Here is a 21,567-nt window from a genome sequence, read left to right on the forward strand (position 1 = left end):
CCTGGCCCATGTCTTTTATTCATCATGCTAACTACATCTGTGTCCATCAACATCATCATCTACTACTGCTACATCAACAGCAGGAGCATCAGGAGAAGCCAATCAATTGCAACATACAGCCAACAGATAATGAGCAACATGGAGAAAAAGTATAGGGGAAGAATCATACAGGTTCCAGCAGAGAAAAATAATCACCTCAGCTCCACCAAACAACCCAGAGCTCACCTTTCTTCTTAGTTTACCAACTTTGTTGGCCACCTCAGAACAGCTCTTTCTTCACCTCTGCCCTGGAAACTGAGCTGAGGCTCTCTCTTTCTCCCAGCATACTTCATCAGAATTGTCTGATATCTCTCCAGAAGCCTCTTCAGCCTGCATGGCAAATTAGTAAGGAAAGCATGAAGCAAAGCAAGTTGGCCTTTCTCACGTACTCTTATGTAAGCAGCACAGTCACGGCCTGCTTCATCTGTAAGGTGCTCGACAGGCCAGGAATTACTGAGAAGAGCCAGCCCTCCAGCATCACTTGGAGGGCCCAAAGTCTACCTGGATGGAGGAAGAAAAGACTCGCTTCCCTCCCAGGGGAACTGCAGGCAGTCTGCATTTGCAAGGCCTTTTGAAGCTTTTTAAAACCATAGGCTCATGCACAGGAGCACTGTGCAAGATCGAATGCGGGGCTTGAATTTGCTCACAGACCGTTACGTACGTGCTTTTACATCAGAGTTCAGTAAAGCTTGACTTCTACTCAACGTGACATTTCTTTAAAGCACTAAAAAGCCATGCCTGCTATGTTCTTCCTCCAGCACAGTGTTCCTTCTCCGCATTTCGTCCAGAAGTGCTTCTGACTGGCATTTCAACTTGACCGCCTGCTTCACTTTCTTGCTTTCACTCTGACATTTTCAAAATAGAAAAGATACATCACACGAGGAGCACAGGAACAGGATCCTTATGCAGAAGGTGCAGACAGTGTTCTCCACAAAGAAGGTAACACGACTCTCCCAAGTCCAGTCTCCTCTTGGAACTCTCAACCACAGATCTGCAACTGAAGGTACCAAATCCCTGGTACTGCATGACTGTCTGAAGTGCTGCCTGAGGTCTCAACCTCACAACTGGTCTAAAGCAGACAATACTTAAGCCGGTGCATTATTGTCAACCCCCTAACAAAGACGGCATGAAGTAGGATTTGTGATAGCATAATGGGACAACTCTCAAAGCCGGAAAGCTGGGGAATGGGCCAGCAGGACTTTCAGAGCAGCCTCTACTCAGTAGAACAGAGGAACTGACCTCTCCTAGGCTTTTCAGGAAAACCTCATCTTACAAATTCCTCACAGGATTATGGAGCTAGGCTCTGTAGCTCATGAAGAGGGAAGGCTCCGACAAGCTTCCTGAGGCAGAGGCTGGCAGCTCTTTCTGAAGGGCTTCAATGGTCTTGGCTTGTTGCCGGACTGTGGCTTCCAGCCTGGCCTTTCCAACTTGGAGCCTGAAAAGGAAGTACAGGACTTATGACGGAAGTCCACCAGAGCACAAATCCCAAAAGAGGAATGTGAAAGGACCTCATCTAAGCCAAAATCATCTTTGAAAATTGTGTAGTATTGTCTCGCTGCGGCGCAAGAAGAGAGTCCTGTTGTTTTCACACAATGGCAGAAAGCGAAGCCTTGCTCCACTGTGTTGGTTCCTTATCGTTGCCTGCGTTCTTCCAGCTCTTGGACACCCGCAGTTCCACAAGGCGAGGTCAGAAGGCCCTGCATGTTCCTGGAAGTGGTTAGCTCCCTCTCCTTATTCTTTGTGGCGTCCTTCAGGGACTCGGCATAACACTCAGTCCAGATACGCCGTTCTTTCAATTCCTGCCGCTGTCAGACCGCAACAAGAATCCTCAGTAGCCAGCTTAGCTTTGATAAAAAGGAGTGGACTGCTTTGACTCTCACGTCAACTGCCAAAAGCCATGTTACTTCTTGACCTTCTACACAGGGGCCCCTGTCCTACATCTACATTGATTTCCTACAGTGCTTCCTAAATGCTGCCCCAACACTCCTTGTCCTCCTCTCTCAAGGGCTCCAAACACTTTGCAGCCCCTTGTTGGCTACTCCAACCCAGTTAGAAGCTCCTTCTGCTCCTGAAGTGACTTTTCAACTCCATAACAATGATGATGTCATGAGGGAATACAAGAAAGCACCGCCACAGCACTCCAGTATGCCTACTCTTTCTCCATCAGCACACACTCTGCTTCGCCAAACCCCAGAGAAGCAAATACATGTGCTCCATGAAACTTGAGAAGCAGCTCTCTGAAAGGAATACACACACCCTTGTCCATTTAAGGACAGAGCCACTTCACGGTTAGTGGCCTTTCTAATCGTAGGCGCCGCGCTTCTAAAACAAGGCGAGTCGCTTACATGTTTCTCAAGCTACTCCTGTTGCAAAGGTGCCCAGGGTACTAAGGCCACCTTAGCGCAGCCCTCCGCTGTTGCTTCCAGCGGTGCAAACAGCCAGGCACCAAAGGCAGCGGTGCTGTTCCCTCCCAGCCCCCTCATCACAGCTAGGCGTGTGCTGAACCAGCCTGGGTTACACCAGACCCCCAGGAATGGATCAGTTCCCCACTCTGGTTTGCTCCCAGAAAGGCCGGGGCCCCTGCCAAGAGCCAAGAGACGGGCTTTGTCCATACCTTAGCTTTAGACCTGTCCAGTTGCTTCTGCAGCTGCAGTTTCTGTTCCTGCAGGTGGCTGCTGTAGCGCTTCTTAGCTTTGAGTGAAGCTTCTGCCAGGGAGTTCTTTCTGAAAGCATTGGTAAGCTCCTGCTGCAGCTGCCTGACCCACGTCTAAAGAAATGGTATTCCCTGAGCACGGAGAGATCAGTAAGAAGATGACAACATGAGGGATGCTTTAACTCATGGGATGATGTCACTAGATCGGTCTTCAGGGTGGCCTGGAGGCTGAGGGAGGTGGTTCTCCCCTTCTACTCTGCTGTCATGAGACCCCACCTGGAGTACTGCATCCAGCTCTGGGGTGGCCTGCAGAGCTGCTCTTCAAAAGGCATATTTGCTCCATTTTTAAAATATTCATATCGCTCCTGTGTTGGGCAAGGCTTTGGATTAAAATACAGCAGATGTGTCACCGATGTGTCACCGAAGAGTTTTCTCTCTTTATGCAGCTCTTCTGCTTCACAACGCGAACAAGAGGAGGTCCAAAATACACTTCAGGTCCAGAATCACTAAAGTCCTCCTAGCAGCACTTGAAAATGAACTCAGTACGAAGAAAAGCTCTCTGTACAGAGATCAGCCTTTAACAGTCACCTGTCTGTAGCCTCGACAATCTGCCTGAGTTGAAGCATCCTTCTTTAGCTGAAGCTCTTCTCTGCCCGGTGCAGAAATCTGAGCGAACAAGAACAGAGAAAGACCGAGAGGGAGGAAAGGAATCCCCAGCAACACGACAGCATCACAGCGCATTTCAGCACTGGGGCTACAGAAGCGTTACTTCTGCATTACCTGTGGAAGAGAAAGTAACTCATTCTCAGAAGAGGAGTCAAAATCTTCCTCTTGCAGAGCTTCTGCTTCTGGCAAGACACACAAAGAAGAGGTACGAAGCGTGCCTCTTTCACTCTGCTTTTCCCTATCGGCTTCACTCCAGAGAAGCTTACAGAAGCTTACACTTAGTCCCAATAGGAAATTACCATTGCCACATTCCTCTGCAATGGACTGCATACAGGGCTATCAGGGCCACTGTGTTAGGCGTCTCTATTGAGCAGGGCTTTCAAAATGGGCCAAGGTACACCTGCCCAAGATAGAGAGGTAGAAGAGTAGACAGATGGAGCAAAATGTCTAGGCTGTATGCCCCATGGGCAACCGCTTGACACTGACTGGATGTGGAGAAGAGACCTATGTGCTGGCCAAGGAGGCCAACAGCATCCTGGCTTGTATGAGGAATAGTCTGGGCAGCAGGGCTAGGGAAGTGATTGTCCCTTTGGACTCGGCACTTGGGAGGCCACACCTTGAACACTGGGTTTAGTTTTGGGCCCCTCACTGCAAGAGGTGGTGGCGAGGTGGGCGTCGCTCTCTTTGCCCAAGAGGGATTTGATAGCAGCACAGGAAATGGCCTCAAGTTGGGCCAGGGGAGGTTTAGCTGGGATCTTAGGAAAGCCTTCATTGCTGGAAGGCTTATGGAGCACTGGAACAGGCTGGCCAGGGAAGTGGTTGAGTCACCGTCCCCGGAGGTGTTCAGAAGATGCATAGATGTGGTGCTTAGGGACACGGTTTAGGGGTGGGCATGGCAGTGTAACATTTGCGGTTGGACTCAATGATCTTCAGGGACTTTTCCCACCACAATGATTCTGGTTCTAGGATTCTACCTCAGAATCAAAAGAGGAGTCCTCATCTTCCTCTTGTTCTGCTCCCGCCGCTGGCAAGGCACCTACAAAAGAGGAAAGAAGCGCGATGCTGCTGTGAGTGCTTATTTCACTCTGCTTTTCCCTGTCCGCTTCAGTCCAGAGAAGCTTACAAAGGTAACCATTAGTCCACCAGGAAATTACCATTGCTGGGCTCCTCTGCAACTGGCTCCCAGCGGGCTCCATAGTGGACTGCATCAGGAAGCACCATGGTTGTTGGCCCAGTTTTTGGACCTTCAGCATGCGTAAGGTCCAAAGATTAAAAGACATGCGTAAAAACTGCCACAGACTCATCCCGAACCCACTTCCACTTGAAAAGCTCTTGCTTCAGCCAACACCCATAACGTTGTATCAGGTGACGGAACGAAGGAGAACGGCAAACAGAAGCAGCGTGTTAGGCATCTCTGTGGAGCAGGGCTTTCAAAAGGAACTGAAGAACACCTGCCCAAGAGACAGAGAGGAAGTAGACAGAGGGAGCAAAGCGTCTAGGCTGTATACCCCATGGGCAACCGCTTGACACGGACTGGATGTGGAGAAGAGACCTATGTGGAGGAAAAACAGCAATCGTCACAGCGCCAGCCTGGTAGGATTTCAGAGGATCATAACTGGTGGGAAGCTTTACTGCTTCAATCCTGTACTACAAGTCCAGCTCAAAGGACAGCTGGTAGGAGAGCCGAGTCATTAGCTTGACCTCCTTCATCCCAGTCCAAACTGAGGAGCTTGCCTGCAGCAGCGGCATGGCAAGGTCCCAGTTTGGAGCATGTGGCGGAGGCAGCAGTAGAGAGAAATGAGACCAAAAGCAAGGGAGGCCAGGGAGACCCCAGGGAGTCCTTCTTAGATAGGGAAGAGTGGCTGCAAAGCTGCCTGGTGGAAAGGGATGTGGGGGTGTTGTTTGACGGGTGCCTGAATATGAGGCGGCAGTGTGGCCAGCTGGCCAAGGAGGCCGACAGCATCCTGGCTTGTATGAGAAACAGTGTGGGCAGCGGGGCTAGCGAAGTGATTGTCCCTTTGGACTCGGCACTTGGGAGGCCACACCTTGAACACTGGGTTTAGTTTTGGGCCCCTCACTCGAAGAAAGACATTGCGGTGCTGTAGTTTGTGTACAGAAGAGCAAGGAAGGTGGTGAAGGGTCTGGAGGACAAGTCCTGTGAGCAGCGCTGCAGGGAAGTGGGGTTGTTTAGTCAGGAGAAAGGGAGGCCGAGGGGAGACCTTCTCGCTCTACAACTACCTGACCGGAAGTGGTAGTGAAGTTGGCATCGCTCTCTTTGCCCAAGAGGGATGTGACAGCAGCATAGGAAATGGCCTCAAGTTGGACCAGGGGAGGTTTAGCTGGGATCTTAGGAAAACTTTATTTGCTGGAAGGCTTATGGAGCACTGGAACAGGCTGGCCAGGGAAGTGGTTGAATCATCATCTCCGGAGGTGTTCAGAAGACGCGTGGATGTGGTGCTTAGGGACACGGTTTAGGGGTGGGCATGGTAGAGTAAGGTTTACGATTGGACTCAATGATCTTCAGGGACTTTTCCCACCACAGTGATTCTGGTTCTATGACTCTTCCTCGAAATCAAAAGAAGAGTCCTCATTTTCCTCTTGTTCTGCTTTCACTGCTGGCAAGGCACCTACAAAGGACGTCAGAAGCTTTTCACTCTGCTTTTCCCTGTCCACTTCAGTCTAGAGAAGGTTCTTCTAGACTTCCAGACTTAGACTTAGACACTTTCTTCGAGACTTCGACACTTCTACACTTCACTACTCTTCACTTCATTCAACAGAATACACATTCGCCGGAACACACATCCACGGAACCGACATCGAGACGGCCAACACCGGCCGGATCGTTCCCCCATCAAGCGAACTGGACTGTCAGGACGCCGCAGCTCTGTGGCGGTAGCTATTACAACTGAAACTCTTTTCCCTCTTTCCTTCCTTTCTCTCCTTTCTCTTCCATTTACAAACTTCTTATCGGGTTAATAAAGTTACCCGGCACTTGAGTCCGTTTTGAGTCTTAATTCTGTTCTCGAGAATACGAACAAAACCACGCTCCGGTGTGTGAGAGGTCGGTCCAGCCGCCCCTAGCCTCCCAGACTCGTCTGAGGTCGGCTAGAACGCAAGGGTGCCTTCCTCTCGTCCGAAATCGGAACGTGACATTATTTAATTGGCGTAGTCGGCAGGATTCTCGGAGAAACAGAAAGTGTCCAGTTGCTTTATTAGAAATTCTAGTGTGTGTGTGTGTATGACTGAGACCTACGTTGGTACAAAGCGAGTGCAAAGTCCGGATCCGCGGTTCTGTTTGTCTGCGAGGAAAAGAGCCGGAGAAGGACAGTGATAGAATTGGGCAAAAGACAAGCCCCTTTTGTGAAATTTGAAAGGTGTGTCCTCCTGAGAGTGTGGAGGGGGAATTGTGGTAAAAAAAATTGTGGTGCAGCCCTCCCAGGACGAAATAACTCCTCTTTTGTGACATAAGTGCTTTCGTGAGAAATTTGAAAGGTGTGTCCTCCTGAGAGCGTATGTTGGGGGGGAATTGTGGTAAAATTATGGTGTGGCCCCCCCCCTTTTGTGAAATTTGAAAGGTGTGCCCTCCTGGGAGTGTGTGGGGGGGGAATTGTGGTTAAAATTGTGGTGCGGCCCTCTCAGGACGAAATAACCCCTCTTTGGTGAGATGGGTGCTTGCAAATGTGCAAATGTTTGTGATGAGATCCCCGCAGAAGAATTGTGGAGAGAAAATGACTCGTGTGGAGAGGTGGAGTTGAAGTTAGAAGATAAGGGAATCAGGCAAATCTACCCTCAGGGGGACTTGCAAAAAGCAAAAGAAATTGTAGAGAACCCCCCTCACATGTATCCCCTAGTTAAAACTGAATATGTGTATGAGGGAGAAACCGATAACCATCCCCAAGTTGTTACTAAAGAGGTCCCGTTTACAGCAACTGAGTTGGCAAAATTAAGGAAGGATTTTGCAAGGACTTCAAAGGAATCGGACACAGAGGATGTCTGGAGAGTGTCGTTGTTGGGGGGGGTGGAATCTTGTTGTCAGAAAAGGAAGCGGTAGGATATTGGTGTCCAGGTGTATTTTTAACTACCGGCAATTATCGGGCCCCATGGTCTTTGACACAGAGGGCAGCATATTGGGCTGGGGGGCTGAACCCTTTGGAGAGGGGAGACCCCCTAGCCATCATGGGCACAGTGGGTCAACTGGTGGAGAGTGTGCAGAAGGCTGCTTGTTTGCAAATGATGTATGATAGAGAGCTCAAACCTAACCAGGGCTCTCCAATGATGATGCCTGTGGATCCCGAACAGATGACTCCTCTAATCTGAGGACTTCCTGATTCCCTGAAACCCATTGGGATCCAGCTACAGGGGAAGATACAAAGTACCCCTGTGGCAGACAGACTTACCGGTGCTCTGGAGGGAACAGTGACCCCTGATCATAGAAGGACAGGGAGGAAAGTGTGGACATGGGGAGAAGTAGCCCAAGAACTCATAAATTTTGGGAGGACATACGGTCCTGTTGGTGGATTCGGGCAAAACACTGAAACCAGAGCTGTAAGAGCCACAGAAAAAGGTGAAGGCTGGCCAGCACTGGTCAAGAGAAGTCACGATTTTAAGTCGGTCTGACTTACTGATCCTGGGAGAGGGAGACCCCTCGGCCGTCAGGAATGGCAGCAACCGGGACTCCAGACAGGTATTCCCCGAGATGTAATGGATGGGCTTCCAACACAGAAATTAGAGAAACTTGTACAAACAGGATCGGGGCAAAAAGTCCATTTTGGAACAACCCCTAGTGCCCCACCATGGATAGACCTTGGGGAAGAAACTGATGCAGAAAAGAGGGTGATGGGAAACTAGTTCCTCCGTTCCCCGAAGGTGGGGGGGGAAACGGAGGGTGGATGTTTATAAAACAACTCACCTTAAATGTGAAAGGGGATTTGTTGATTACAGTGGCTGTAGGGCCACAGAAAAAAAAACAGTAACCTTTTTAATTGACACAGGAGCACAAATCACCGCACTGATGCAGAGTGAGGCGGAGCAATGTGGAATTTTGACTTTGTCGAAAAAACTTCTTCCTTCTAAACAAGCAGAAACAGCCCCCCCCGCCCCCCGCCTTGTATTATACTGTGCCTAATTCAATTAATCCAAAGCGTGGTGACTCGCATGCAAGCGGCCACTGTGACTTCACCTGATGGGGTTAAACATATCAGGTTTGTACGGCAAACCAAACACGTAACTGTTAGAATCATATAACTTTGAAGGCAAACCTGGAAACCTACCTAAAACTTTTTTTTTAGGAAAATATTGGGACTCACGGGGTGGGAAAAATATTATTGATATTTAAATCTATGGTTTTGATGATTACTATAGTCATGGTTAATCTATTAATCTTTATTTGTGTTATATGTATGATTTTGAATAGGTTATTTGACATCATTGGATCTGTGAACATCATATCCACAAATTGCTATATGTGACCTGGATTAAGGTATGTTACCTTGGGGTGGTCGATATTAAAAATGAAGAAACCCCTCAACGTATCATACAACAATATAAACCCATTTTGTGGCCATACGTATATTATAAGCATAACTAAGTCCCTTCACCCCCCCTTCCCTCTTCTTTTTTTTCCCCCTTCAACCTTGGTGAGCGATGCTGAGCCACAGGGTGGTGATAGAGACTGAAAAGGTTACTTAATGTCTCAACATCGCTAGACGATGGAAAGATATGAGATTTTGTTTGGTTGGGGTTTTTTTTTGTTTGTTTTCTTTTGGTTTGTGGTTTTTTTTTTTCTTTTTGGAACCACCATGGGTCCACGGGGTGATATAAAATTGACAGCAAATTTATAGTGTCATTGTTTATTGACTGCTCTGAGTTGGAGGCAGGGAAATCCATTTTCCTGCTGTGTATCCAGACCCCCGTTCCGGTGGGCCAGAATTCCACAGCCACAAGCTCCACGAGGACTTGGTCGCCAGCCTCACCAAAAAGCAAAAACTGAACTGTTTTGCCAAAGAAAAGAAATGGTTGCAGAAGTGAACAAAATGCTTAACATTTTGATGGTGCTTTATCTTGAGGCGTTTATGATGTTGTGCATTGCTATAGTTTTGGTGGTTTATCTTTGTTTATCTTATGATTGTCCTTGTAAACAATTACTTGCTTCTTCTGATCCCCCAGAGCCATAAGCCTCAAACTTGGCCTGGGACAAATTTTTAGTTGTAAGATAAATGTTGATATGTTAATGTTCTGGTTTTGTAATTTACTTAGATAAGATATTGTTAATTAAATCGAAGTATCTAGCATTTATATCTCTTTGTACACTAAATGATAAACAATAATGTTCAGAATTGCATATATCTTTTTTTTTTCTTTTATTCTTCTTCTCTTTTTTATTATTTTCTTTCTCCTTTCCTCTATCATTTATGCCACCATGGAACTCCGTCTCTGAGGCAACAATGTTGAGCCACGGGGTGGTGTAAAAGACTGTGTCAAACATTTGTCTCAACATTGTTGAAACAGCAAACCACCACCCGAGCAATGGCTTCCCGTTATTTCGCAAGGCAACTCCTGTTGTCTTGCAAAACGTGAATGGAGAGCTGGTTCCGAGAAATCTAGCCCTATCCCCCCAACCCACCCCCCACCTCGTAACCCCCCTCCCACCGCCCGCATGTGTATCGCCCGGTAATGCGCATGTGTTGTTTGACGGGTGCCTGAATATAGGCAGCAGTGTGGCCAGCTGGCCAAGGAGGCCAACAGCATCCTGGCTTGTATGAGAAACAGTGTGGGCAGCGGGGCTAGGGAAGTGATTGTCCCTTTGGACTCGGCACTTGGGAGGCCACACCTTGAACACTGGGTTTAGTTTTGGGCCCCTCACTGCAAGAGGTGGTGGTGAGGTGGGCGTCGCTCTCTTTGCCCAAGAGGGATTTGATAGCAGCATAGGAAATGGCCTCAAGATGGGCCAGGGGAGGTTTAGCTGGGTTCTTAGGAAAGCTTTCATTGCTGGAAGGCTTATGGAGCACTGGAACAGGCTGGCCAGGGAAGGGGTTGAGTCACCGTCCCCGGAGGTGTTCAGAAGATGCATAGATGTGGTGCTTAGGGACACGGTTTAGGGGTGGGCATGGCAGTGTAACATTTGTGGTTAGACTCAATGATCTTCAGGGACTTTTCCCACCACAATGATTCTGGGTCTAGGATTCTACCTCAGAATCAAAAGAGGAATCCTCATCTTCCTCTTGTTCTGTTCCCGCCGCTGGCAAGTCACCTACGAAAGAGGAAAGAAACGCGATGCTGCTGTGAGTGCTTATTTCACTCTGCTTTTTGCTGTCCACTTCAGTCTAGAGAAGCTTACAAAGGTAACCATTAGTCCATCAGGAAATTACCATTGCCAGGCTCCTCTGCAACTGGCTCCCAGCGGGCTCCGTGGTGGACATCCGCTGTAACCATGACAATGGTTGGCCGAATACTTGGACCTTCATCATCTGACTGTGTAAATTAAGACAGGCGTGAAAACCAGCACAGCATGGCAAGGTCCCGGTTCGGAGCGTGCGGAGGAAGCTGAAGCAGAGGGAAATGAGACCAAAAGCAAGGGAGGCCAGTGGGGCCCCACTGCCTTCCCTTCAGAGAAGGTACCTCATAATCAGAAGGGGAATCAAACTGTTCCTCCTGCTGTGCTCCTGCTGCTGGCAAGACTCCTAGAGAGGGTGTAAGAAGCACGTTGCTGCTGTTAGCTGCTATTTCAATCTGCCTTTCCACATCTCTCCACCCCTGCATTCCAGTCAGCGTTTACGCGTTCTCCTGCAGGCCACAGTGCATTGTCGTCATCACCTCCTTCATGGTGAAGGATCCTACCTGCTGTGGCCAGTGCAGGTGCGCCCAAGGGAAATTCAGCAGGCTTCCCAGAGCAAGAGCTGTCAAGTACTGCTGCGCCTTCTGTGCCTCCCGCAGAACAATCTCCCGTCCTTTTGCAGCGCCCATATTCTTCCAGTTGCTTTGCAGTGCTATATACAGAAGGGAAGGAAATGCATTCTGTAAAAACACACCCCCCCACACACTTTCATCCACGCTCTACTGAAAGAGCAACAGGCATTCGTGAGCCATCCTACACATATTCCTAGCCATCTGCAGAGAGTTACACCTCCTCTCCATTTCCAGGGCCAGGAAGCTTAAAAAGTCCCCCGGCAGACAGACATCTAAGAACAAGGCTTCTACCTCAGCAGGACGCTATCCTAACGCTGCAGCAACACTTCGTCACCTTTCAAGCCAGGGTGATGTCTCCTCAAACCCAGTCCTGACTTTGAACGGGTTTGGAAATTCCCATGGTTGGTGTGAGGACCTGAGAGGTTACAGACCTCCTAGGTGGGATATCAAGAGCCCAACAAAGACTGCGGTTGCATTCCAGGCACTGCAGGGGTTCAGTACATTGCAGAGGTGTTATCTTCTAACAACCCTGGCAGAGGGTCAGTTGGGGATCTGGAGAGAGACCACTTTCAGGTTTGCCTCGTAAGCAGAACTAGAAACAAAACAAAAAAACCCCAAACAAACAAGAAAAGAAAATATAAAAACCGTGCGCCTGACCAAGGCTGCTGTGCAAAGTGGTGCATTAGCACAAGACTGGTACTGTGCCAGAAGCCTGGAGGGAAGGAATGACCATCTTGTTTTGCTACAGCAACCCTCAAACATGCTTGAACTCAGAGGATATCATTTAGATCCCCTCTGAAACAAAAGGCAGGTAGTTGCGAGTCAGTCTGGTGGAGTGGAGCTTGTCAGAACATTTGGGAGAATTCTCAGAGAGAACTGTGGGGGAAAGTTTTCCTCAACCTACAAATCCACTCTTGACAGGGAAAGAGATGCATCAGAAGATGTCACTGAGCCCGGCTTCAACAAAGGTCTCAACACTTCATTCAACCCTGCTGATGGCACCAAAAAGGGCCCTACATCAGCACGGACACTCTGTCAGTGCAGCTGCTCTAACGAGGATGTCAACCACTTACTCAGCATATGGAGATACTGTGGCATAATTCGTAACTGTGCAACCAAACACGTCTTTCTGAGAAGGATCAGCACCATGCCGAAGAAGTAGTCGTATGATATTCATATCCCCAACAACAGCAGCAAGCATAAGAATGGTCCTAAAGCATCCAAGAGATGATAGGAAATACATCAGCTTCTGCAGACATTGCACTGCCATTACTTCAACCCCTCTTTGCTTCCCAAACAACTCGTTTCCCCTCTCCTAGAGCTGGAGTGAAAGCACAGCCAAACACACGGAAGCATCAGAGAATTCAGGATGCTGGGACCGCAGGAGGTCTCCAGGCCAACCACCTGCCCAGAGCAGACAGGGGAGTCTGTGCATGTGCGTCGGCGGCACCACAGCCAACGCTTTCTTGCAGTCCTCAGTGCGGCAATCGTCCCCTGAGGTGAGAGAGCCGCCGGGCGCGGGCCTGCTTTCACAAGTCACGCAGAAGGAGCTCCTTCTGCGCAGCTCCAGGTTCTTTTGCAAAGCTCATTCCGATGCCTCCCATCAGTCCAGCCTGAACAATGCTAAGGAGTCCCGTGCGCACTTTTGACAAAGCCTTCACCTTTCATGCTTATCTTGAGCGTGCACGTCAGCTCCTTTTTGAAGAAGCAACTCAATCATCTCGTGACAGCGCCTCGTGATCGCAACAGCAAGCGGAGTGTACCCGAACTGAAAGAGATATAATCTCCTTAGAATAACAGAGAAAAGTCAAGCAAGTGTTGAGAAGAGGAGCCTTACGCAAAATCCGAGCTTACATCATCCTTAGCATCGATATGGGCATTGTGCTCAAGTAACAGCTCCACTAGCGACTTGCTAGACATGATGGTAGCCAGGTGAAGGGCAGTGTTGCCGCTGGCACAGTGGAGGTCAGGGTTGGCACCGTGCTCCAGCAGAATAGCTGCGCATTCTTTGTGCCGGTGCTCTACTGCCTGGAAACAAGACACAAAGGCAGAATAACTTCCAACGTCTACGTTTCTCTCTGTCAGAACTCCCGCATCTTCCCAACACTGGGAAGTACGAGCGTCTGCAAAGATCAGGCAACATATGCCCCATCCCCGCTGACTACAACCTGCCTGTTTCGTAGAATCACAGGATACAATTCTATGCAGACCTATGTAAAGAGTCACGCGAGGTACGTATCGCTCAGCGCGTAATCGATAAGCCCAACGTACAACAGCATAACACATTCCACGTACCTTCATCAGGGGCGACTTCTTATAGTTGTCGCGAGGGTTTAGCTTGCACTTCTGTCCTACCAGAAAGCGAACGACATCTGCATGGCCGTTCGCACAAGCAAGGTGCAGAGGCGTCCTAGGAATTAAAGATATTCAGTTAGCTGTCACAGGGAGACAGCTGAAGACATGGTTTCAGGCTGTGGAACTCGCCACATGGGGCCACAAAGCTCAGCTGCCAAAAGGAAGCCGAAAGCAAGCTTTCTTGTTCAGAGCCGGTGGCAGCAGATGCACACCCAAAGCCTGGGGCTGTCTAGGAGAAGTCCCCAACAGGGGACAGTTGAGTCAGGAGGCATTTCCTCAGCTGTGTCACTGAACCTGCCCAAGCAGGCTCTTGTGCCAAGGCCTCCAGCAGGACTGCCCAGCCACCCAGGCCAGCAAAAGGAGACCGCGTCTTGGCAGCCTGAAGTCTACGGAGGCTGCATAAGTCTGCGGAGACTGCGCAAGGCCCTGGGTTTTGCCCGGATCAGTCCCGCGCCAGGCGTGCCCAGAGACGCAGGGGATGGGACCTGTAACAGCAAGGGGAAGCCGTGCCCTGCTCAAACAAGCCACTCAGTCTGGCGACAGGAAAGGAGCCGTCTGTGCCTGGCCCAAGGCCTGCTGAGCCGCACACAAGATTCACTACAGGCACCAGGCGGGCAGGGCAGGGCAGGGCAGGGCAGGGCAGGGCAGGGCAGGGCAGGGCAGGGCGGAGCGGAGCACCCGCCGGCTCCGGTCCCAGCTTGGGCAGGCCTCCGGCAAGGCCAGCGCTGTGGAGCCGGCCCTGCTCCGAGGGCGCTTGCGACCCCGCTGGGCTTTGCCGGCTCTTGCAGCCGGGCTGGGTGGAAGCTTTGCTAGGGGCAGTGCCCGGCCCTTACTGCTTGTTGGCGTCGCGCCCGTTGATGCGGAGTCTCCTCAGCCACCAGCGCCGCTGCAGCTGGGCCAGGTCGCCGTCGGCGGCCGCGCTGTGCAGCCCGCCCCGGCCCCTCTGCCGCTGCTCGGAGGCCCCGGCGGCGCCGGGCGCGGGAGCGCTGCCGGACGGCGGCCGCTGCCGCCCCCTCCTGAAGAGTCCGCGGAGGCTCTGCATGCTGCGGCGGGGACGAGGGCGCGGGCCGGCCCGGCGTGAGCAGCCGCAGCAGGCGGCCGGCGGGCTCTGGCGAGCCCCGGGACGGGAAGGGACGGGGAGAGGGCGGAGAGAGGGCGACAAGAGCCGAGAGGGGAGCCCCGAGCGGCGGCCGCGGCTCGCAGCCCCCGACGCTGCCGGCCCGAGACGCGCTGCCGGTCCCGCCGCGGCGGCGACAGCACTGAGCGGCGGCGGCTGCCGGGGGCGGCTTTCCAGCGGCAGCGGGGGGCGTCACAGAGGGCGCGGCGGGGGCGTCACAGGGTGACAGGCTGGCTGGAGGCTCCGTAAGTGTACGCAGACTGCGGAGTCTACGCTGCCTGCGGCGTCGGGGCGCCCCCGCGGCCGGGGGCTGCGGCAGTCGCCGAAGCGGCCCTCGCCTCGCCCGCTCCGCGTTTGCCCTCAGCGCGTGGCCGCGGAGCCTGGGGCTGCGGGTCCCCAAAAGCGGAGCCGGAGGCGGCCAGCGCCTGGCTCGGGCGGGCGGGGACGTCGGGCGGTCTCTCGCCTGGCTCTCGCCCTCACTCGCAGTGACCCCCCCGTCGGGGCTGGTGTGAACGCGCACCCCGCCGGGACGAGGCGCGCGCGCTGCCGTGGCCACATGTCCTGATACCGGGAATTAACTCTCTGCTAAATATTGCTTGATGTAGGGGAGTAACTGTCTGCATATTGCTTGATTCAGGAGGCTCGCTGTCTGCTGGACAACGCCTAACGATCCTGTTTGCATTGAAACTCGCTTAAGCTTGTCAGGGACCGGTATTTGTCCAGAAACTGGTATTTGTCGAGGACTGATACGTCCAGCAAAGGACAGGATAACGGGAGCTGCAATGTTGGTCAGAAGTCGTTAAGAAACTGCTGAAATCACCAAGTGAAAGGAGAGCGTGGGTGAATGACTGAAGTTCATCTGGAGGAAGAAGTGAACGACCACCAGACACAGATCTGAAATGCTTACGCAAGTGTTTTTTAATAACCCCGCCTCGCTCATGCATATGTATGTCTGTATTGTGCAATCCTATGAATATGTATACCTGCACCGTATACATTTTTGGTAAAATGTGCTGTCGGTGTGTGTGCTTTTGGAGGAGCGATCCCCCACGCACCCGGCGCCAAATAAACATGCCTGCTTTATAAGGCTCTCCGAGTTGTAGAGTTTGATCCGCGCGTCAGTCCCCCGGCGTGCTCTCCTGCCAGGCGGCTCAGCTCCTGCGATCCCGAGGAAAACGTGCGTCAGCTCCTCGGCACACAGTGCCAGGTGCGTGTAGCACGTGAGCCCTGCCCAGGCTCATTTGCTTCGTGTTGGCCATGGGCAAAGGCACCTTCTTTACACTGACACCAACACCCAAATTAGCCCGGCTGGGAAATTTCAAGTCGGGACGGTACAAAGCTCTGCAGATGACATCACAGGCGTTCCTGTTCACGGTTTCAGGGAAGGCTCCGACAAGCTTCCTGAGGCAGAGGCTGGCAGCTCTTTCTGAAGGGCTTCAATGGTTTTGGCTTGTTGCCGGACTGTGGCTTCCAGCCTGGCCTTTCCAACTTGGAGCCTGAAAAAGAAGTAGAGGCCTTCTCCCAGAAGTCCACCAGAGCACAAATCTCAGAAGAAGAGTGTGAAAGGACCTCATCTAAGCCAAAAGCATCTTTGAAAATTGTGTAGCATTGTCTCGCTGGGGCGCAAGAAGAGAGTCCTGTTGTTTTCACACAATGGCAGAAAGCGAAGCCTTGCTCCACTGTGTTGGTTCCTTATCGTTGCCTGCGTTCTTCCAGCTCTTGGACACCCGCAGTTCCACAAGGCGAGGTCAGAAGGCCCTGCATGTTCCTGAAAGCGGTTAGCTCCCTCTCCTTATTCTTTGTGGCGTCCTTCAGGGACTCGGCATAACCCGCGCTCCGGATGCGCCCGAGTGCTTAGCTGGAGGCAGCAGTGCCATGTGTGTAGGACAGACAGAACTGGCAGCAGCTGTGGGGGTTGTCAGGATAGCAAGAAAAGAAAATGTTCCCTTGCACTTGATTCCTGTGCTCTGTTCAGCTGTTGCTGCAGAACACAGAGGGTGGCTGGGGCAGTGCTATGCCAAGAAAGTCTCCTGCGTGGAGAAAAGACTCTTGCGCTTCCACCGGCTGCTTCTGGCACTGACACTCGCTCTCTGGGGAGAACCAGTGCAAGACATGCAAACCAAAAATATTGGCGTTTGTTTGGATGTATTGTTCCCTTGTGCCACCTGCTACCAGCTAGAGAAGAGATCCTGAGTCAGACCTTTTGAACTGCTTGTGTGGGAGTTCGGAAGCTACCTAATGCCTAGCAGCTACCTGATGGTGGAGAGGAGGAGGAGCGAGGGCCAGAGCCAGTCTGGTCCTGCCTCATGCTGTCTTGTCACTGGAGCTGTCTCCCCCTGCCCCGCAGCAAAATCAGGGCAAGTGCTGCGCTCAGGAGTCTTTGAGTGGACTGCTGAGCAGCCAGATTTCTTCCGCTTACACATCACCACGGAGCTCGCTGCTGCCTTGGGAATCATAGAATAGTTAGGGTTAGAAGGGACCTGTAAAGGTCCCTTTCTTGGGACTTTGCAGCAGTGTTCCTTGGCAGAGCTCTCCTTCTCAAGTATGCGAAGAATGGGTGCGGTTTACTGTTTGAAGACACCTTTGGTGTCCTCCAAAGGCCGTTTTGGTTTTAGAGCCAGGACATCTGTTAACTCACGAGTGTGAAGGGTGTTTGCCTGGAGAGGAGGTGGAGCATTATGTCAGTCTGGTTTTGCCAAGTGCACTTTGTGTATTTGTGAAAGAGTGTCTTGTCAAAGTTGCAATGCCTAGCTAGCTACCTGCTTGTGTTTGCAGAGGTGGGGTCTGGGCCACGTGGACCTCCATAGCTGTCAGCTTCCACTGCAGCCCAGCCAGACCTGAAGCATGATGGTTCTTCTCCACTTGCAGGTCTCGAACTGCGCTGTGGGAAACAGAAGTCCCAAAAGTATAAAAATGCATCTGAATGTCAGCTTGGCAAGCTCTTAGCGGAAAGCCCAATGAGAGACTAGAACAACTCTGGCGAGTTGACCCTGCAGAGCTATGATACAGCTGGTGTTGCCTGGTGAGCAACCAGTGTCACAGGGGTCCTCTCGCTCTGCCTGAGGCTATGGCATAATTGTTGTCAGTGGTTTACGAAGCTGTCCCTCTTAGTTGCTTGTGGCTTCCCTCATGCTGCCTTCTGCATTGCACTGACAAAAGCATTTCTGCAGCAGCAAAGGGAACTACCTAGGGAAACTGTTTCAGCTGAGGGAGAGAGGGAGACTCATTTCTTTCTGCTGTAGCCCTCATTTCCAGAGTGGTGGCACTGCATGGCTTGGCCCAGCCACCCAGAGGGTGGCACACCAATGCCTCTAGGGCACTTTCTCAGCAGCTTTCCTGAAGGTGTGCAGAAGAGATGAGGACCTGCTGGCTGGGGAGTTCGAGAAGTCCCCAAAGACTCTTTCCTCATGACCTGGGCTTGGAAATCAAGATTTGCCTGGCTAACTCTATGGCCATTCTTCACTGGCGGCAACACACATCACAAGATGACTTGGTGTCCGAGAAGGCTGTTGCCATCCTTGTGCCTGGAGACGCTGGATACAGTCTGCAGTTGTTTTGTCTGTTGCATGTAGCCCAAGGAAGACTACGGTTACAGCTCAGGTCAGACACGCGCATTAGAGCGGGCAGGACGTCTAGCCCAATAAAACAGTGCCTGCAGCGTGAAACTTCCGTGTCACTGGAGATATTTGGGCCTTGAAAGCACAGCATCCTTGAGGCTGGAAGGGACCTCATCTCATCCATCTAGTCTGTCCACGCCCTGCTCCAAGCAGAGTCAGCCAGGGCAGGTGGTGCAGGTCCACGTCCAGTTTGGAGCATCTCCAGGCATGGAGACTCCACAACCTCTCTGTGGCACAAATAAGCCACCAGCAGGCTGAGCCAGGGTGTCCAGCCCCACCCCAGGCCCCTGGGCCTCCAGCCCATAGGCCCAAGATGCTCACTGAGGCATAGGCAGAAGCCTCCAGGCCCTGCCTGAGCTCTGTCATGGCGTCGCTAGCTCCAGCTCTGTCTCAGCTGTGCCTGTGCCTGGCCGCGGACCACGCTGGTGTGTTGGATATCTGGAGAATCAAGGACACTTAGCGAACAATCCAGACCAAAAGGAGTTGTTATGTTTGTGAGCAGCAGGCTTCAAGGACATCGCGGAGGCCGTCTGTGAGAAAGTGATGAAGCAACCTTGAAAGGAGGAGGAAAGGCTGGTGTACGTGACTGAAAGCAGAACGTGAAGCAGGATGCAGGTGGAGAGGACCGTGCGCATGAACAAAGAGACTTAACGAATCATATTTTAGCTAAGAGCGCGTGCATGATCTAGTTAGCCAATTAGTAAAGAGCTTGTGCATGATAGGGAATTAGAAGGGCTATATTAACCGGGATGTATCAACAATAAAGCGGCATTTCCTTGATCATATTGGTCGTGTGCAGTGTCCGTGACTTCCGCGTCAACACTGGTGCAGGCCCCAGCCCGCAGGCTGTCTTCCCGGCCTGCCCTTGGCCTCCCCGCGGCCTTGCTTGGCCATCACTGGGCTGTGTCTGACCCTGCTTGCCACCCGTGGGTCTGAACCCCAGCCCGGCCTGGCCTGAATTCCTGGCTTGCCCGCAGAGCTGCTGCCTCTGCAGGCACTTGTTTGTCCCTCTGGGCTGTCTGCTGCCCCGTCTGCCCGCCCTGGCCCAACCCTGCTCCCCTCTCTCGGATAGGCCGAGGCTGGGCCCTGCCCTGCTGCCATGGGAGCCCCTTTGGCTCCCCGTCCCCGAGGGAGCAGCACAGCACCCTGCTTCCTGGCACCGCTCTCCCACCACCCTCAGAAAAGAAAAGGTTTTTCCTTAGGTTGAGGAGGGATTCCGCCTGCTCCAGCTTGTGCCCACTCCTTCACACCCTTCCCCTTGGCGAGCTCCAAATCCATCGGATCTCTGTGCGATCTGCAAAGCTTCCCTGGCTACCAGAAGCTCACCCAGCACCTTCTGCCCTGAGCACCAGGAGGATTGCTCTGAAAAGGCAGCAAGAGTCTGGTAACTGATGATTACCAGTAGCTCAGTGCTAGTCCCTGCTCTGAGCACAATCATGGTTCAAGCCTCTGCAGAGGAAAAGGACACAGACGCGTGCTCCCTCTCGGAGACGTCTGCAGGACTGATTTTCATTCAGAGCGAGGGCAGAGAGAGACGTGCCAAGGGCCTGCATGGGAAGAGAGCCTGAACGAGCCTTCAAAAGCAGGACTCTCCTCATCCAAACCCGCTAGGCCTGAAGCGCTGCAATTGGGCAGCAGAACTAAGACACGTACTAGATGACACAGTTCATTAAATACCAAGCTGCAACAGAACACTTGGAATTAGATGCAGGGCAGTGGTTGCACAAGGTGGAAGGCAAAGGTTTCCAGGCTTCATTCATCTTCCCGTGAGCACTCTGTTTTCGGGCACTGGCACTTCCTCTGCTCCAGCAGCTTCTCCTCACCAACTGCATTGGAGGTTCAGCTGCGACTGGGGAAGGGCAGGAAAAGAGAAGGCTGTGTGTTAGCTTTACAGCAGGCTGGGCCAAAGGCAGCACTGGAAAGTGGATCCTGAAAGTACAGCACTAATGCACAGACCCAAATAACGAGAACCAGTCACTTATACATGTCAACAACAAAGTTCCAGCCCATGGGCAACAGACACACCTGGAAGATTGTGTTACACAGAGATACGGATCAGCTTCTTGCGGTTTTTGCCTTATTCCTTGTCCAGCTCTTTCTCCCGTGTCTCTTCTAGACAGCTCTATTTGGCTGTGACCCACCATGCTAGTCTCATGCCATTGACCTTAGTAGCCCTGCTGGGACTCCTGGCCCATGTCTTTTATTCATCATGCTAACTACATCTGTGTCCATCAACATCATCATCTACTACTGCTACATCAACAGCAGGAGCATCAAGAGAAGCCAATCAATTGCAACATACAGCCAACAGATAATGAGCAACATGGAGAAAAAGTATAGGGGAAGAATCATACAGGTTCCAGCAGAGAAAAATAATCACCTCAGCTCCACCAAACAACCCAGAGCTCACCTTTCTTCTTAGTTTACCAACTTTGTTGGCCACCTCAGAACAGCTCTTTCTTCACCTCTGCCCTGGAAACTGAGCTGAGGCTCTCTCTTTCTCCCAGCATACTTCATCAGAATTGTCTGATATCTCTCCAGAAGCCTCTTCAGCCTGCATGGCAAATTAGTAAGGAAAGCATGAAGCAAAGCAAGTTGGCCTTTCTCACGTACTCTTATGTAAGCAGCACAGTCACGGCCTGCTTCATCTGTAAGGTGCTCGACAGGCCAGGAATTACTGAGAAGAGCCAGCCCTCCAGCATCACTTGGAGGGCCCAAAGTCTACCTGGATGGAGGAAGAAAAGACTCGCTTCCCTCCCAGGGGAACTGCAGGCAGTCTGCATTTGCAAGGCCTTTTGAAGCTTTTTAAAACCATAGGCTCATGCACAGGAGCACTGTGCAGGATCGAATGCGGGGCTTGAATTTGCTCACAGACCGTTACGTACGTGCTTTTACATCAGAGTTCAGTAAAGCTTGACTTCTACTCAACGTGACATTTCTTTAAAGCACTAAAAAGCCATGCCTGCTATGTTCTTCCTCCAGCACAGTGTTCCTTCTCCGCATTTCGTCCAGAAGTGCTTCTGACTGGCATTTCAACTTGACCGCCTGCTTCACTTTCTTGCTTTCACTCTGACATTTTCAAAATAGAAAAGATACATCACACGAGGAGCACAGGAACAGGATCCTTATGCAGAAGGTGCAGACAGTGTTCTCCACAAAGAAGGTAACACGACTCTCCCAAGTCCAGTCTCCTCTTGGAACTCTCAACCACAGAT

The 21,567-nt window shown here is 51.6% G+C and overlaps 1 protein-coding gene across 1 annotated transcript; it reads right to left on the bottom strand.

The window, feature by feature from the left end:
* Window positions 1-1,335: 1,335 nt before the first annotated feature.
* Window positions 1,336-14,660, bottom strand: LOC147602050 (uncharacterized). Its single transcript, XM_086743934.1, has 10 exons — window positions 14,452-14,660; window positions 13,559-13,673; window positions 13,118-13,291; window positions 12,925-13,031; window positions 12,337-12,474; window positions 3,473-3,608; window positions 3,281-3,358; window positions 2,654-2,806; window positions 1,677-1,844; window positions 1,336-1,476 (listed from the first exon to the last, which is right to left on the bottom strand). The coding sequence occupies exons 1-10, from the start codon at window positions 14,658-14,660 to the stop codon at window positions 1,336-1,338; spliced, it is 1,419 nt and encodes a 472-aa protein (XP_086600060.1).
* Window positions 14,661-21,567: the final 6,907 nt, after the last annotated feature.

Source organism: Chlamydotis macqueenii, chromosome 1 (assembly GCF_036417535.1).
Source record: "Chlamydotis macqueenii isolate bChlMac1 chromosome 1, bChlMac1.mat, whole genome shotgun sequence".
Taxonomy (NCBI): domain Eukaryota; kingdom Metazoa; phylum Chordata; class Aves; order Otidiformes; family Otididae; genus Chlamydotis; species Chlamydotis macqueenii.